General features: G+C 44.8%; 1 protein-coding gene across 3 annotated transcripts in view; it reads right to left on the bottom strand.

Annotated features, from left to right (window-relative positions):
* Positions 1-17104, bottom strand: part of LOC124038070 (trafficking protein particle complex subunit 8-like) — a 90111-nt gene extending 73007 nt beyond the window's left edge. Inside the window, exons 1-2 of one of the 3 annotated variants that reach the window (XM_046353494.1) lie at positions 16552-17104; positions 733-945 (exon numbers count right to left, since the gene is read on the bottom strand). In XM_046353494.1, the coding sequence (XP_046209450.1) occupies positions 733-945; positions 16552-16708 (370 nt within the window). In that variant the 5' untranslated portion in view covers positions 16709-17104. The remainder of the gene's footprint in view (positions 1-732; positions 946-16551) is intronic. The other 2 variants (XM_046353495.1, XM_046353493.1) reach the window with 2 other exon arrangements.
* Between the last annotated feature and the right edge of the window lie 656 nt (positions 17105-17760).

Below are 17760 nucleotides of genomic sequence, written 5' to 3'. Positions count from 1 at the left end.
GTAATCGTTAAGGACTAGGTCGTTTTTCAGGATAAAATAAATAAAAAAATAGACGGAATAAACTAAGCACATATTCTAGAGGAAAACCTGGTTCAGTCTGCTTTCCACCAGAAACTGAGATGAATTCACTTTTCAGCAGGACAATAACCTAAAACACAAGGCCAAATCTACACTGGAGTTGCTGACCAAGAAGACCGTGAGTGTTCCTTAGTTTCCGAGTTACAGTTGACTTGAATCTACTTGAAAATCTATGGCAAAACCTGAAAATGATTGTCCAGCAATGGTCAACAACCAATTTGACAGAGCTTGATGAATTTAGAAAATAATAAATAGGCAAATGTTGCACAATCCAGGTGTGGAAAGCTCTTAGAGACCCAGAAAGACTTGTTTGTTATCATTGCCAAAGGGGATTCTAACATGTACTCAGGGGTGATGAATAGTTATGTAATGAAGATTTTATTTTTCACAAATGTCATAATTTCTTCCACCTTGACATTAGAGTATTTTGTGTAGATCGTTGACCAAAAAGGCAATTAAATCCCAACTTGTAACAAAAAGTGGAAAAAGTCAAGGGCTGCGAATACTTTCTGAAACCACTGCAACTAATTAAATGTACCCCATGTCTTCTCTCCATCACCTCTTTTTTTTGCCATTCCATGTTGCTCAGTCCATCTCTTGCCCTCTCTCCTGCTTCAAAAACCCACCCTCGTACCCACTTCTCGATATACTCACCACTAATATTGAGATCATAGTCACCAGCAGTAATGACATTGGCAACACCACCCTCAGCCGGTTGGCATGTCAACACCACCTCGCTGAGCAGCCGTCGGTGGGCATGGCCAGGGACGCCGGAGGAAGGGACAGAAGGGCGTGTCACCACGTTGTTGACACTGATGCGAAGGTTCTTCACCACCTGCAGCTGATTGCTGGGGTCCCTCATGTGACCTAAGAGACAGAAAGTGTGTATTTCAGATAAACTATATTGACTGTATAGAATCAGTGATCTTGCATCTCAAAATAACGTATGGTATAAAACTGATCCCACATCGAACATGCTGAAACGCATACAATGGCAAGAGAAAGCATGTGAACCCTTTGGAAATACCTGAATTTCTGCATAAATTTGATCCGATCTTCATCTAGGTCACAACAATAGACAAACAGTCTGCAAAAACTAATATACATTTCATGTCTTTATTGAACACACCATGTAAACATTCACAGTACAGGGTGGGAAAAGTGTGTGAACCGTTGGAATCAATAACTGCTGCCAAAGGAAGGTCAACCAATAGCCTCAACCAAATGTTTTCTGTAGTTGCAGATCAGACCTGCACAATGGTCAGGAGGAATTTTGGACCATTCCTCTTTACAAAACTTTCAGTTCAGCAATATTCTTAGGATGTCTGGTGTGAACTGCTCTCTTGATCACAGCATCTCAATCGGGTTGAGGTCAGGATTCTGACTGGGCCACTCCAGAAGGTCCGGACTCTGACTGGGCCACTCCAGAAGGTCCGGACTCTGACTGGGCCACTCCAGAAGGCGTATTTTCTTCTGTTGGAGTCATTCGGTTGTTGATCAACTTCTGTGTTTTGGGTCATTGTCCTGTTGCGTCACCCAACTTCTGTTGAACTTCAATTGGCGGACAGATATTTGCAGGAGAATGTAAGGCTGTCTTGATAAACTTGGGAATTCATTTTTCTGTTGCTGATAGCAAGCGGTCCAGGCCCCGAGGCAGTAAAGCTGCCCCAAACCATGATGCTCCCTCCACCATGCTTCAGAGTTACGATGAGGTTTTGATGTTGGTGTGGCTTTTTCCCTCCACAGTGTTGTGTGTTCCTTCCCATCAACACAACTGTAGTATCATCGGTCCACAGAATATATTGCCAGTAGCACTGTGAAACATTCAGGTGCACTTTTGCAACTTCAGACGTGTAGCAATGGGGTTTATTGGACAGCAGTGGCTTCTTCAGTAGTGTCCTCCCATGAACACCATTCTTGTTTACGTATCGTAGACTCGTCAACAGAGGTGTGCATGTTCCAGAGATTTCTGTGTCTTTAGCTGACACTTTAGGATTCTTCTTATCCTCATTGAGCACTTTCAATTTTTGACAATTTTGTCTTACCGTGGACTGATGAACATCAAGGCTTTTCTGAGATCATTTTGTAACATGTACCAATCTTTATGCAAGTAAACAATTCTCAATATTCGGTCTTCTGAGATATCTTTTGTTCGAGGAATCAGGCAATACTTATTTCCCTCATTAAAATGCAAATCAATTTATAACATTTTTGAGATGCGTTTTTCTGGATTTTTTTGTTGTTATTCTGTCTCTCACTGCTCAAATAAACCTACCATTAAAACTATAGACTGAGCATTTCTTTGTCAGTGGGCAAACGTACAAAATCAGCAGGGGATCAAATACTTTTTTCCCTCACTGTAATTCCAAGAGGTTCACATAATTCCTCTTGCCACTGTATATAGTCAGTCAGATTTTAAACTGTCCAGTTAAAATCTCACTTAGAAAAAGTTCATATTCTGTTAACTCAAACCCAAATAAAGTTATTGACTAGTCTTATGTGGCCAATGCATAATTTGGAGAAACCCCTCCCCCCAAAGAAAAACACTTAAAGTGCCCCACCTAAAACTTGTATCTCAAAACAGACATTTCAAAATGCTTGCCATTTCCTCAAAGTATGACATCATACTCCTGAGAAGGATGAGCTGGCCAATCAGCGGTCTAAATGCATGAATATTGTTAATGACCAGTATACACCCCACCATTCTGTTGTTGGGGTACACCCTTTCCAACACAAAAGCTGCCTTTTAACATAATTACCCATTTTTGGAAGGAAAACAATTTCACTCATATTGTAAGTAATTACATATATTTCAGACATCTGGAAACACTGGCCAAAAAAAGGAAGGAGATGTGGTTAATGTCAGTGAAGATGTTTAGGCCTATATATGAAACATAAGAGTCCCTTACATAAACTAACCTATGGAAAGAGATCAAATTAAGTGTTAAACAAGACCTAGGGCCTATGGCTAAATACTTTTGACTAACGCTAACATTATCAAGGGTGAGGACAACCGGACAACTGAGCATGCACCGAGTCTCACATACGCCGCCGCCGCCGCCGCCGCCGCCGCCCCCCCCCCCCCCCCAAAAAAAAACAAACACTTATTGGCATTCGCATATATGATATTTGGCTAAATAAAGATTTGTTTATGTGAGGATGTAGTAGCAAATGGCCATGTAACTTATGGTAGCAGTGTTTTCCACAAGAACAGAGCAGCCAGCAAATAGAAAGAGTAGCCAGCCAGTGCCCCCAGCCCAGCGTGGTCCAGGGAGGCTTGCAACCGGTGTGATGTTTATTGCTGAAGGAGCGACTTGTGGCAGCCTCTGGTTCATTCTAATGCCTTTATTCTATCTGCAATAGGTATTTCTATTCATAAATAGGAAAACATGTAACATCACAGTGAACATTTCAAAAAGGTATGACATACATTTAAATAGGATTTTCTTGCAGCTTCACATGTGTAGTTACCGGAATAAGAGTCTCGATAGGCACAATGAGGCCAAAACTCCCAAATGTCCCATGGACACTGTTTTTGCCATGTCTAGTTGCCAAGTCTAGTTGTGCTTCAAATAGTCAACTTCTCCATCATTTACAGCCATGCTTAAACCTCCCAGAAGAATCCAAAAGAAAAACAGCATTTCTATAGTTCATATGATACAATGGGATCTGTCCAAAAAAAATTGACAATAACCAATAATTAAATTATAATTTGGCACAGCAGCCTAAGGCACTGTATCTCAGTACAAGAGGCATCACTACAGTGCCTGGTTCGAATCCAGGCTGTATCACATCCGGCCGTGACTGGGAGTCCCATAGGGCGGCGCAAAATTGGCCCAGTGTCGTCCGGGTTTGGCCATCATTGTAAATAAGAATTTGATCTTAACTGACTTGCCTAGTTAAATAAATCCAAATAATCAGTCAACTCTTCAAGCAGCGTGTGAGAAAACTAGACATCACATTCTTGCTTCCTTTGTCCATGTCCCTCCACAACTTGCCTCTACTTGAAAGTGCATTGGAGCCCAAGGGGAGGAACCTTCCCTCTCCCATGTGCTATGAGAAGGAGGTGATGAATGGTGGAAACAAGGGGAGAGAATCTCAATTGCATTTCCTTCATTCCTCACATCCGCTCTCCTTCTCAAAACCCATTGGATAAGAAGGTGAGAGGGGAGGGAACTTATCATTCAATGGGTTTGAGGAGGAGACGAGGAGAGAGGATGCAATGAAACAAAGAATTGCAATTGAGATTCTCCCAAGGACAGACGAAGCAAGTATGACAACTATTCATGTTTTTCGACAGTGCCAGACTGACTGAGCTACTATAATACCCTTAGCCTTGGCCTGTCCAGAAACAACCCCTACTGCCCAGAGTCAAGAAACTTGTAAGATCTGAGAGGGATTGATGGGTGGTGACACTGAGCGCGCCACCTTACCCTCTGACAGGCTTGGTGGAATTCAGGCTGCTCAGACAGGTCTGGGTAGCTGAAAACCTGTTGTAAAACAGTGAACGGATACACTTGTATGTCTACTATTCATACCCTCGCTTCATTCCAGCTAGTTAGATGTGCAACCAATGACTAACTATAGCTAGGGCATATCTCTAGTCTAGCAATAGAAACGGTTGTTTTCACTGTTTAGCAGAATTTAATAAGATTAACAATTGTTAGCGAAGATTTATCAGTGAGCTAAACATTTACAGTAAAAGGAGTTCATTCATTCGTCAATACACATCGAGAATGGACAAATATTAATTTCCACAAAGTTTGTTGCCTCAGTGTCTTCAGATATTTTTGTCATATGTTACTATGGAATACTGAAGTATACTTACAAGCATTTCATAAGTGTCAAAGGCTTTTATTGACAATTACATGAAGTTGATGCAAAGAGTCAATATTTGCAGTGTTCACCCTTCTTTTTCAAGACCTCTGCAATCCGCCCTGGCATGCTGTCAATTAATTTCTGGGCCACATCCTGACTGATGGCAGCCCATTGTTGCATAATCAATGCTTGGAGTTTATAAGAATTTGTGGGTTTTTGTTTGTCCACCCGCCTCTAGAGGATTGACCACAAGTTCTCAATGGGATTCAAGTCTGGGGAGTTTCCTGGCCATGGACCCAAAATACCGATGTTTTGTTCCCCGAGCCACTTCGTTATCACTTTTGCCTTATGGCAAGGTGCTCCATCATGCAAGAAAAGGCATTGCTCGTCACCAAACTGTTCCTGGGTGGTTGGGAGAAGTTGCTCTCGGAAGATGTGTTGGTACCATTCTTTATTCATGGCTGTGTTCTTAGGCAAATGGTGAGTGAGCCCACAGTCTTGGCTGAGAAGCAACCCCACACACGAATGGTCTCAGGATGCTTTATTGTTGGCATGACACAGGACTGATGGTAGCGCTCACCTTGTCTTCTCCGGACAAGCTTTTTTCGGGATGCTACAAACAATCAGAAAGGTTCATCAGAGAAAATTACTTTACCCCAGTCCTCAGCAGTCCAATCCCTGTACCTTTTGCAGAATATCAGTCTGTGAATGGTGGTTTTCCTGGAGAGAAGTGGCTTCTTTACTGCCCTTCTTGACACCAGGCCATCCTCCAAAAGTCTTTGCCTCACTGTGCGTGCAGATGCACTCACACATGCCTGCTGCCATTCCTGAGCAAGCTCTGTACTGGTGGTGCCCCGATCCCGCAGCTGAATCAACTTTAGGAGACTTTCCTGACCCTTGCTGGACTTTCTTCGGCGTCCTGAAGCTTTCTTACATTTACATTTACATTTAAGTCATTTAGCAGACGCTCTTATCCAGAGCGACTTACAAATTGGTGCATTCACCTTATGACATCCAGTGGAACAGCCACTTTACAATAGTGCATCTAAATCTTTTAAGGGGGGGGGGGGGGGGGGTGGGAAGGATTACTTTATCCTATCCTAGGTATTCCTTAAAGAGGTGGGGTTTCAGGTGTCTCCGGAAGGTGGTGATTGACTCCGCTGTCCTGGCGTCGTGAGGGAGTTTGTTCCACCATTGGGGGGGCCAGAGCAGCGAACAGTTTTGACTGGGCTGAGCGGGAACTGTACTTCCTCAGTGGTAGGGAGGCAAGCAGGCCAGAGGTGGATGAACGCAATTGAACCGCTCTCCTTGAAGTTCTTGAAGAGCTGATAAATGGTTGATTTAGGTGCAATCTTAATGGCAACAATATCCTTGCCTGTGAAGCCCTTTTTGTGCAAAGCAATGATGATGGCACGTGTTTCCTTGCAGGTAACCATGTTTGACAGAGGAAGAACAATGATTCCAAGCACCGCCCTCCATTTGAAACTTCCAGTCAGTTATTCAAACTCAATCAGCATGTCAGAGTCCTCTCCATGCTTGTCCTCGTCAACACTCACACCTGTGCTAATGAGAGAATGACTGACATGTCAGCTGTTTCTTTTGTGGCAGGGCTGAAATGCAATGGACATTTCTTTTTGGAATTCAGTTCATTTGCATGGCAAAGACGGACTTTAGAAATAATTGCAATTCATCTGACCACTCTTCATAACATTCTGGAGTATATGCAAACTGACATCATACAAACTGAGGCAGCAGACTGTGAAACTTAATATTTGTGTCATTCTCAAAACTTTTGGCCACGACTATATGTGAAATTAGGAAGGGAATCGGGACCCTAATTATTAGGGTGAGGCAAATGGGCTACTAACAACTTACTACACAACATACACTTAGTATTACCTTCTTAGCTACAGTATACATATCTCCCTGGCATATTACTACACAACATACACTTCGTATTACTTTCTTAGCTACAGTATACATATCTCCCTGACATTATACATATTTTATGCAGAAGCATACAAGACATTTTTGGACTCACGTTGTGGAATGTGGCACGACGGTCCTTCGAGGCAAACGTTATCAAATTCTGGCATACTCTGAATTTATGGTGCTTTCAAGACAACTGGGAACTCAGAAAAAAACAAAGTAAAGTCATGATGACGTCAGTAAGCTTCAGGTCCGAGCTCTAATCAGTTCTCATTTGTTTTGAGCGCGGCAGAATTGATTGACACCATGGCCAATGTTGAATGTTAATCCTTTTAAGCTTAGAAGAGAGAGAGACCCTTAAATCCAGACTTGGACCACACATCCACTCTAATGAATAGAAGGCTAGTGTTTGCTTTGCAATTACTTGCAGTTAGCCCCTGATTCCTTCCAAACCACTAATTTTTAGTAGTAGAATGGCGCCGGATGAAATGGCAGCAGTTTTACGGGCACCTAACCAATTGTGCTACTATGTGGGTTTTTTGCGTTATTTGTAACTTGTTTTATACATAATATTTCTGAAACCGTATTTTACGGCAAAGAAAAGATCTTCTGGATATCAGGACAGCGATCACTCACCTCTGATTAGACAAAGATCTTCTGGATATCAGGACAGCGATCACTCACCTCTGATTAGACAAAGAGCTTCTGGATATCAGGACAGCGATCACTCACCTCAGATTAGACAAAGATCTTCTGGATATCAGGACAGCGATCACTCACCTCTGATTAGACAAAGATCTTCTGGATATCAGGACAGAGATCACTCACCTCTGATTAGACAAAGATCTTCTGGATATCAGGACAGAGATCACTCACCTCAGATTAGACAAAGAGCTTCTGGATATCAGGACAGCGATCACTCACCTCTGATTAGACAAAGATCTTCTGGATATCAGGACAGCGATCACTCACCTCTGATTAGACAAAGATCTTCTGGATATCAGGACAGCGATCACTCACCTCTGATTAGACAAAGAGCTTCTGGATATCAGGACAGCGATCACTCACCTCAGATTAGACAAAGATCTTCTGGATATCAGGACAGCGATCACTCACCTCTGATTAGACAAAGATCTTCTGGATATCAGGACAGAGATCACTCACCTCAGATTAGACAAAGAGCTTCTGGATATCAGGACAGCGATCACTCACCTCTGATTAGACAAAGAGCTTCTGGATATCAGGACATGCCCGTCATTTCCAAGATAGACAAACAGGTACAGAGAACACAGAGCGGGGTGCCTCGTAAGGAACCACAGACAGCAAGCGGCAAAGCTGCAGTTACCGTCAATATTAAGTGCCAACATGCAATCACTGGGCAATAAATTAGACGAGGTACGATCACGAATATCCTACCAACAGGACATCAGAAACTAACATCTTATGTTTCACTGAATAGTGGCTGATCGATGACATGGATATTCAGATAGCGGGATATTCGCTGTACCAGTAGGATAGAACAGCACACTCACTCCAGTAAGATGAGGGGGGTGGTCTGCACGAAATCTAAGGAAGTCTCTAGATATTGGTCGCCTGAAGAAGAGTATCTTAGAATAAACTGTAGACCACACAATTCCATCCTCCGGATTCTTGCTTACAAGCAAACATTAATGCAGAAAGCACCAGTGACTGGGTCTATAGTGGTCAGATGAAGCAGATGCTAAACTACATGACTGTTTTGCTACCACAGACTGGAACATGTTCTGGGATACTTCCGATGGCATTGAGAAGTACACCACATCAGTCACTGGCTTTATCAATAAGTGCATCGAGAACGTCGTTCCCCACAGTGACATGTACATACCCCAACCAGAAGCCATGGATTACAGGCAACATTCACACTGAGCTAAAGGGTAGAGCTGCCACTTTCAAGGTGCGGGACTCGAACCCAGAGGTTTATAGGAAATCCTACTAAGCCCTCATACAAAACATCAAACAGGCAAAGCGCCAAAACAGGGCTAGGAGTGAATCGTACTACACCGGCTCCGACGCTTGTCTTATGTGGCAAACTATTACTGACAACAAGAGGGAAACACAGCTGCGAGCTGCTCATTGACACGAGCCTACCAGACGAGCTAAATTACTTCTATGCTCACTTCGAGGCAAGCAACACCGAGGCATGCATGAGAGCATCAGCTCTCATGCAGGCCTAAAAGACTACAGACCCCGTAGCACTCACGGCTGTAGCCATGAAGTGCTTTGAAAGGATGGTCAACTCACATCAACCCCATTCTGACCCCAGAATCCCTAGACCCACTACAATTTGCATACCGCCCAAACAGACCCACAGATGATGCACTCTATTGCACTCCACGCTGCCCTTTCCCACCTGGACAAAAGGAACACCTAAGAGAGAATGCTATTCAATGACTACAGCTCAGCATTCAACACCCTCGACCACACTGATCCTCAACACTGAAGCCCCTCAAGGGTGCGTGCTCAGTCCCCTCCTGGAGGAGGTCAGAGACCCGGCCGGGTGGTGCCAGAATAACAACCTATCCCTCAACATAATCAACACATTGGAGATGAATGTGGACTCCAGGAAAAGGAGGACCGAGCACGCCCCCATTCTCATCGACTGGGCTGTAGTGGAGCAGGTTGAGAGCTCCAATTTCCTTGGTGTCCACATCAACAAACTAGAATGGTCCAAACACACCAAGACTGTCGAGAAGAGGGCACGACAAAGACTACTCAGGAGACTGAAAAGATTTGGCATGGGTCCTCAGGTCCTCAAAAGGTTCTACAGCTGCAACAGAGAGCATCCTGACTGGTTGCATCACTGCCGGGTATGGCAACTGCTCGGCCTCCGACTGCAAGGCACTACAGAGGGTAGTGCGTACGGCCCAGGACATCACTGGGGTTAAACTGCCTGCCATCCAGGACCTCTACACCAGGCGGTGTCAGAGGAAGGCCCTAAAAATGGTCAAAGAACCCAGCTACCACGGTCATAGCCTGTTCTCTTTACTACCACATGGCAAGCGGTACCGGAACAACAAGTCTAGGACCAAAAGGCTTCTCAACTGCTTTTACCCCCAAGCCGTAAGACTCCTTAACAAGTAATCAAACGGCTACCGGACGATTTGCACTGCCCCCCCCCCTTAACTGTAAGTAAGCATTTCACTGTAAGGACTACTACACCTGTTGTATTCAGCATTTCACTGTAAGGACTACTACACCTGTTGCATTCAGCATTTCACTGTAAAGTCTACTACACCTGTTGCATTCAGCATTTCACTGTAAGGTCTACTACACCTGTTGCATTCAGCATTTCACTGTAAGGACTACTACACCTGTTGCATTCAGCATTTCACTGTGAGGATTACACCTGTTGCATTCAGCATTTCACTGTGAGGTCTACTACACCTGTTGTATTCAGCATTTCACTGTGAGGTCTACTACACCTGTTGTATTCAGCATTTCACTGTGAGGTCTACTACACCTGTTGTATTCAGCATTTCACTGTGAGGTCTACTACACCTGTTGTATTCAGCATTTCACTGTGAGGTCTACTACACCTGTTGTATTCAGCATTTCACTGTGAGGTCTACTACACCTGTTGTATTCAGCATTTCACTGTGAGGTCTACTACACCTGTTGTATTCAGCATTTCACTGTGAGGTCTACTACACCTGTTGTATTCAGCATTTCACTGTGAGGTCTACTACACCTGTTGTATTCAGCATTTCACTGTGAGGTCTACTACACCTGTTGTATTCAGCATTTCACTGTAAGGTCTACTACACCTGTTGTATTCAGCATTTCACTGTAAGGTCTACTACACCTGTTGTATTCAGCATTTCACTGTAAGGTCTACTACACCTGTTGTATTCAGCATTTCACTGTGAGGTCTACTACACCTGTTGTATTCAGCATTTCACTGTGAGGTCTACTACACCTGTTGTATTCAGCATTTCACTGTAAGGACTACACCTGTTGTATTCAGCATTTCATGTCCAATGGCCAATGAGCAGGGATGTTTTATTTATTATTTCTCTTCATATGAAAAGGATTTAAAAAGATTTGCCAGTAGATTGTTGACTTGATTCATGATGACTGCGAGCTGGCTAGCTAAGATTTTGAAAGTATGACAGATATAAAATTACATCAAATCACGTTATATGTGGCAAATGACCGTGCGCCTTCTTGAAGGCACTTCTAATGTCCTTCCGGCGCCGACTGAGATGGCCGCCTCGCTTCGCGTTCCTAGGAAACTATGCAGTTTTTTGTTTTTTTACGTGTTATTTCTTACATTAGTACCCCAGGTCATCTTAGGTTTCATTACATACAGTCGAGAAGAACTACTGAATATAAGATCAGCGTCAACTCACCATCAGTACGACCAAGAATATGTTTTCCGCGACGCGGATCCTGTGTTCTGCCTTACAAACAGGACAACGGAATGGATCGCATGCAGCGACCCAAGGAAACGACTCCGAAAAAGAGGGAAACGCGGCGGTGTTCTGGTCAGACTCTGAAAAAGGGCACATCGCGCACCACTTCCCAGTATTCTTCTTGCCAATGTCCAGTCTCTCGACAACAAGGTTGATGAAATCCGAGCAAGGGTGGCATTCCAGAGGAACATCAGAGACTGCAACGTTCTCTGCTTTACGGAAACATGGCTTACTGGGAAAACGCTATCCAGGGCGGTGCAGCCAACGGGTTTCTCCACGCATCGCGCCGACAGAAACAAACATCTATCTGGTAAGAAGAGTGGCGGGGGCGTATGCCTCATGACTAACGGGACATGGTGTGATGAAGGAAACATACAGGAACTCAAATCCTTCTGTTCACCTGATTTAGAATTTCTCACAATCAAATGTAGACCGCATTATCTTCCAAGAGAATTCTCTTCGATTATAATCACAGCCGTATATATCCCCCCCCAAGCAGACACATCGATGGCTCTGAACGAACTTTATTTAACTCTTTGCAAACTGGAAACCATTTATCCGGAGGCTGCATTCATTGTAGCTGGGGATTTTAACAAAGCCAATCTGAAAACAAGACTCCCTAAATTTTATCAGCATATCGATTGCGCAACCAGGGGTGATAAAACCTTGGATCATTGTTACTCTAACTTCCGCGACGCATATAAGGCCCTGCCCCGCCCCCCTTTCGGAAAAGCTGACCACGACTCCATTTTGCTGATCCCTGCCTACAGACAGAAATTAAAACAAGAGGCTCCCACGCTGAAGTCTGTCCAACGCTGGTCAGACCAAGCTGACTCTACACTCCAAGACTGCTTCCATCACGTGGACTGGGACATGTTTCGTATTGCGTCAGATGGGAATATTGACGAATACGCTGATTCGGTGTGCGAGTTCATTAGAACGTGCGTTGAAGATGTCGTTCCCATAGCAACGATAAAAACATTCCCTAACCAGAAACCGTGGATTGATGGCAGCATTCGCGTGAAACTGAAAGCGCGAACCACTGCTTTTAATCAGGGCAAGGTGTCTGGCAACATGACTGAATACAAACAGTGCAGCTATTCCCTCCGTAAGGCTATCAAACAAGCTAAGCGTCAGTACAGAGACAAAGTGGAATCTCAATTCAATGGCTCAGACACAAGAGGCATGTGGCAGGGTCTACAGTCAATCACGGACTACAAGATGAAATCCAGCCCAGTCACGGACCAGGATGTCTTGCTCCCAGGCAGACTAAATAACTTTTTTGCCCGCTTTGAGGACAATACAGTGCCACTGACACGGCCTGCAACGAAAACATGCGGTCTCTCCTTCACTGCAGCCGAGGTGAGTAAGACATTTAAACGTGTTAACCCTCGCAAGGCTGCAGGCCCAGACGGCATCCCCAGCCACGCCCTCAGAGCATGCGCAGACCAGCTGGCCGGTGTGTTTACGGACATATTCAATCAATCCCTATACCAGTCTACTGTTCCCTCATGCTTCAAGAGGGCCACCATTGTTCCTGTTCCCAAGAAAGCTAAGGTAACTGAGCTAAACGACTACCGCCCCGTAGCACTCACTTCCGTCATCATGAAGTGCTTTGAGAGACTAGTCAAGGACCATATCACCTCCACCCTACCTGACACCCTAGACCCACTCCAATTTGCTTACCGCCCAAATAGGTCCACAGACGATGCAATCTCAACCACACTGCACACTGCCCTAACCCACCTGGACAAGAGGAATACCTATGTGAGAATGCTGTTCATCGACTACAGCTCGGCATTCAACACCATAGTACCCTCCAAGCTCGTCATCAAGCTCGAGACCCTGGGTCTCGACCCCGCCCTGTGCAACTGGGTACTGGACTTCCTGACGGGCCGCCCCCAGGTGGTGAGGGTAGGCAACAACATCTCCTCCCCGCTGATCCTCAACACGGGGCCCCACAAGGGTGCGTTCTGAGCCCTCTCCTGTACTCCCTGTTCACCCACGACTGCGTGGCCACGCACGCCTCCAACTCAATCATCAAGTTTGCGGACGACACAACAGTGGTAGGCTTGATTACCAACAACGACGAGACGGCCTACAGGGAGGAGGTGAGGGCCCTCGGAGTGTGGTGTCAGGAAAATAACCTCACACTCAACGTCAACAAAACTAAGGAGATGATTGTGGACTTCAGGAAGCAGCAGAGGGAACACCCCCTATCCACATCGATGGAACAGTAGTGGAGAGGGTAGCTAGTTTTAAGTTCCTCGGCATACACATCACAGACAAACTGAATTGGTCCACTCACACTGACAGCGTCGTGAAGAAGGCGCAGCAGCGCCTATTCAACCTCAGGAGGCTGAAGAAATTCGGCTTGTCACCAAAAGCACTCACAAACTTCTACAGATGCACAATCGAGAGCATCCTGGCGGGCTGTATCACCGCCTGGTACGGCAACTGCTCCGCCCTCAACCGTAAGGCTCTCCAGAGGGTAGTGAGGACTGCACAACGCATCACCGGGGCAAACTACCTGCCCTCCAGGACACCTACACCACCCGTTGTTACAGGAAGGCCATAAAGATCATCAAGGACATCAACCACCCGAACCACTGCCTGTTCACCCCGCTATCATCCAGAAGGCGAGGTCAGTACAGGTGCATCAAAGCTGGGACCGAGAGACTGAAAAACAGCTTCTATCTCAAGGCCATCAGACTGTTAAACAGCCACCACTAACATTGAGTGGCTGCTGCCAACACACTGTCATTGACACTGACCCAACTCCAGCCATTTTAATAATGGGAATTGATGGGAAATGTAAATATATCACTAGCCACTTTAAACAATGCTACCTTATATAATGTTACTTACCCTACATTATTCATCTCATATGCATATGTATATACTGTACTCTACATCGACTGCATCCTTATGTAACACATGTATCACTAGCCACTTTAACTATGCCACTTTGTTTACTTTGTCTACACACTCATCTCATATGTATATACTGTACTCGATACCATCTACTGTATGCTGCTCTGTACCATCACTCATTCATATATCCTTATGTACATGTTCCTTATCCCCTTACACTGTGTATAAGACAGTAGTTTTGGAATTGTTAGTTAGATTACTTGTTGGTTATCACTGCATTGTCGGAACTAGAAGCACAAGCATTTCGCTACACTCGCATTAACATCTGCTAACCATGTGTATGTGACAAATAAAATTAGATTTGATTTGATTTGATTGTAACTCCATGGCAGCACCCAAGGGGCTTGAATATTCCGGCACTACGCTTAGATTTGGCAGTGACATAGTATCCCCATGAGTGACAGAAGACTGAGCCAATCACGGAGCAACTAGAGAAAGTACCAACCCCCCTAGGCTCCGCATCTTCCGCTGGCTGCCCCACCACTACAGAGAGCACTGGGCTAGGCTGAAACACCTGCATTTTGGAGCTACCTTAAGCAAAAAAGAGACCAAGTTTGTAAATGGCTTTATTAACTCAATTTTTGCACAAAAAATTATATGTTTTACATTGTTTGCAAACTGATGTGTGACCCTTAATGGCAAAAAATATTACTTATTTTTGGGGGGTTAGAAAGGTGGGGCTCAAAACAAGTGGGGTTCTGCCTCACCTACACTGAATGACGAGTTGCCACTGTTTGACAAAATAGCCGTTAGCCAAGGTGTCAGCTAGAGATGACACACAGCACACAGGGATTTGCAGTTTGGCATGATGTTGATGCTAATTGGCATATTATTATTAATTTTTTACCCCCTTTTTCGTGGTATCCAATTGTTAGTAGTTACTATCTTGTCTCATCGCTACAACTCCCGTACGGGCTCAGGAGAGACGAAGGTCGAAAGCAATGCATCCTCCAAAACACAACCCAACCAAGCCGCACTGCTTCTTAACACAGTGCGCATCCAACCTGGAAGCCAGCCGCACCAATGGGTCGGAGGAAACACTGTGCCCCTAGCGACCTGGTCAGCGTGCACTGCGCCCGACCCGCCACAGGAGTCGCTAGTGCACGATGAGACAAGGATATCCCTACCGGCCTCCACTTTGAGGCTCTAAGGAAAACACTCTGGCACTTCTTCACAGTGATGTCCTCCAAGTCAGCCCCGTCAACAATCTGGACGCATTCCTCCAGAAATGTGGTTAAATGTGCTGGAAGTTAAACACATACCAAGCGCTTATTCTCTGGAGTTTTGTGAGATTGCCACTCCTTGTTTCCTGCTCCTCTTCGTCTCTTGGGGCCTTGTGTCTATGAGAGGACTCATTATGAGACAACTAGGGTTATGATAGGGCAATGACACTTATGGCTATGAGTTTATCACAGCCTGATAATCAAAACCTAGAGCCTTCTTGTTTTTAAAACACTGCGGTTTTCCAATTTCACTTGAGCCATAGCGAAAATAAACACTAGATTGGTAGGCCTTGCCCTTTGCAAAGATATTATATGGTACCTATGGGATGGATATGGGTTGGTAGCTAGCTAGATTACATAATGAGTGTGGAACCAAGCCATTGGATTGTCAGTCTGACCATGAGTAATCTGGCGTTTTAAATGCCAGTGGTAAACCAGCATTAAACCGAATTACGAATACAACCGTCATCTCCTCTAGCCAAAGACACTCTGGCTAGTGGCTGCTTAATCCAAGTTACACTGAATGTCTATTTCTGTCTCAGAATCCATCTTGCTTAGCCAGTGAGGGAGTTTACTAGCTACGTTAAGTCAAATGTTGTTGGGCGTTGCTCAGCTAATATAGCTAGCAAGCAGATAGCTGCAACTTCAAGGAAGGGTGTCTAAGCAATTTAGCTAGCTAAATTAGCATGACAAGCGAAGCTTACTGCCAAATCGTCCCTCCCATCCCCGGCCCGAATGGATGTGGGCCTCTTCCCCGTTGAAACGAAAGCAATTCTAACTAACAAACGTTACAAAGACACCCAAAGACACTGGCAGACATCTTGGGTGTCTATCGTGTGACACATTAAAGAAACAAGACAAGGCCCCCGTTCCAACACCACGTCTGCTACTGGTGGTTAAGTCCTTCCTGTCACTTGACTTGGCACAGCTAAGTGACGGCGGTCAATGCAATTGGCTAACGTTAGCTTAGTTGGCTAGGAGGACAACATCATGCTAATGCTAACTACTTTACAATTGTACACACAATGCCGCAAACATAGCTTGGTTTAAGATGTCTCTGTGTAACGGGTAGGTCTTGAGCATAAACACGTTTAGTTGTTGTGTGTCAAAGCTCTTACCTTCGGATGTTAACCGGCAGAAGGGCCTTAGCAGCTCCGAGAAATTCAGGTTGTTTTTACGAGTCACTTTCTCCGCATCTTCGCTGCACAGGACCGCCACCATCGGGACAAACGAGTCCTGGATGAATTCCTGCACCGACTGTACGCACTGAGCCATCGCGGTCTGCTTGAGAGGCTACGACAATGTATTTCTCTCTGGATTTAGACAGTGAAACGCTAACTATCCACTTCTGACTTGAAAATAACTCCCTTAGTGACGGTGAAAGGCAGCCATGTTGAATTCTACAGTTGCTCAGTGGTGGTCATGTTAATGCGGCGTTCACAACAACGGGGAACTAGGAAATCTCCGACTTCGGAGCGTTCAAAATAACTGGGAACCCGGGGGGGGGAATAGCTCCGACTGAGAAATATCGATTTGAACAGTCATCAAACTCGGGAGCTCGGGCCTCTGTCTAGAGCTCCGACCAGAAGATCACTGAGGTCATGATTTGACATGGTATTTTTTCCCCGAGTACCCAGTTGTTTTAAATGCAGCATATGTAGGGAGACCAGACAGTGACAGCTCAATCGTGTGGCGTGTTACGCCTCCAGCTGTTGGTCGGTTTTCACAAGGTTTGAGCCATAGTTCGAATCAAAATAAAGTTTGATTATTTGTTACAGGTCCGTGTACTTTTTGTCCAATTAATATGTCATATTAGATGACAAGATACAAAACGAGTAAAGAGTCGTTCCTCGTTTATTTGATTTGGATCTGAAATCAAACAACGCATAAACGGGTTTGTTTTTATTTTCTAATGGAAATAACGATAAACTAGATAATTACTTGATTATTCAAATATTATGTTTTTAAGAATGTCAATTCCACAACGTTTACAACCTTAACGACTAAGCCAATTTATACTTGGTCTGAAAATGTGATCCGAGACTCCTTTGGAGGGAGTGACCCAATAGCGTAGCCTCGCTGTGCGCCTCCGAAATGTTGTAACAATGCGGAGGGGTGCATATCGTTCCGCATTGACATGATTGGTTGACGGTCGGTCGGGGTGGGAGGTCCTGTATAAACACAAACTCACTTCCTTGGTAATAATATTTTACATAAGAAAGCGAGTGTGATTAGGGGTCGACACTGCATGGGAAGGGAGAGAGCCCCTGGGGGGCACGCTTGTTTTAAATTGAAAAATGTCACATCAAATACAAAGCAGCTGCATT

Source organism: Oncorhynchus gorbuscha, linkage group LG06, assembly GCF_021184085.1.
Source record: "Oncorhynchus gorbuscha isolate QuinsamMale2020 ecotype Even-year linkage group LG06, OgorEven_v1.0, whole genome shotgun sequence".
In the NCBI taxonomy this organism is placed as follows: domain Eukaryota; kingdom Metazoa; phylum Chordata; class Actinopteri; order Salmoniformes; family Salmonidae; genus Oncorhynchus; species Oncorhynchus gorbuscha.
The sequence above is the reverse complement of the archived record's forward strand: the minus strand, read 5'-3'. Positions and strand labels throughout refer to the sequence as shown.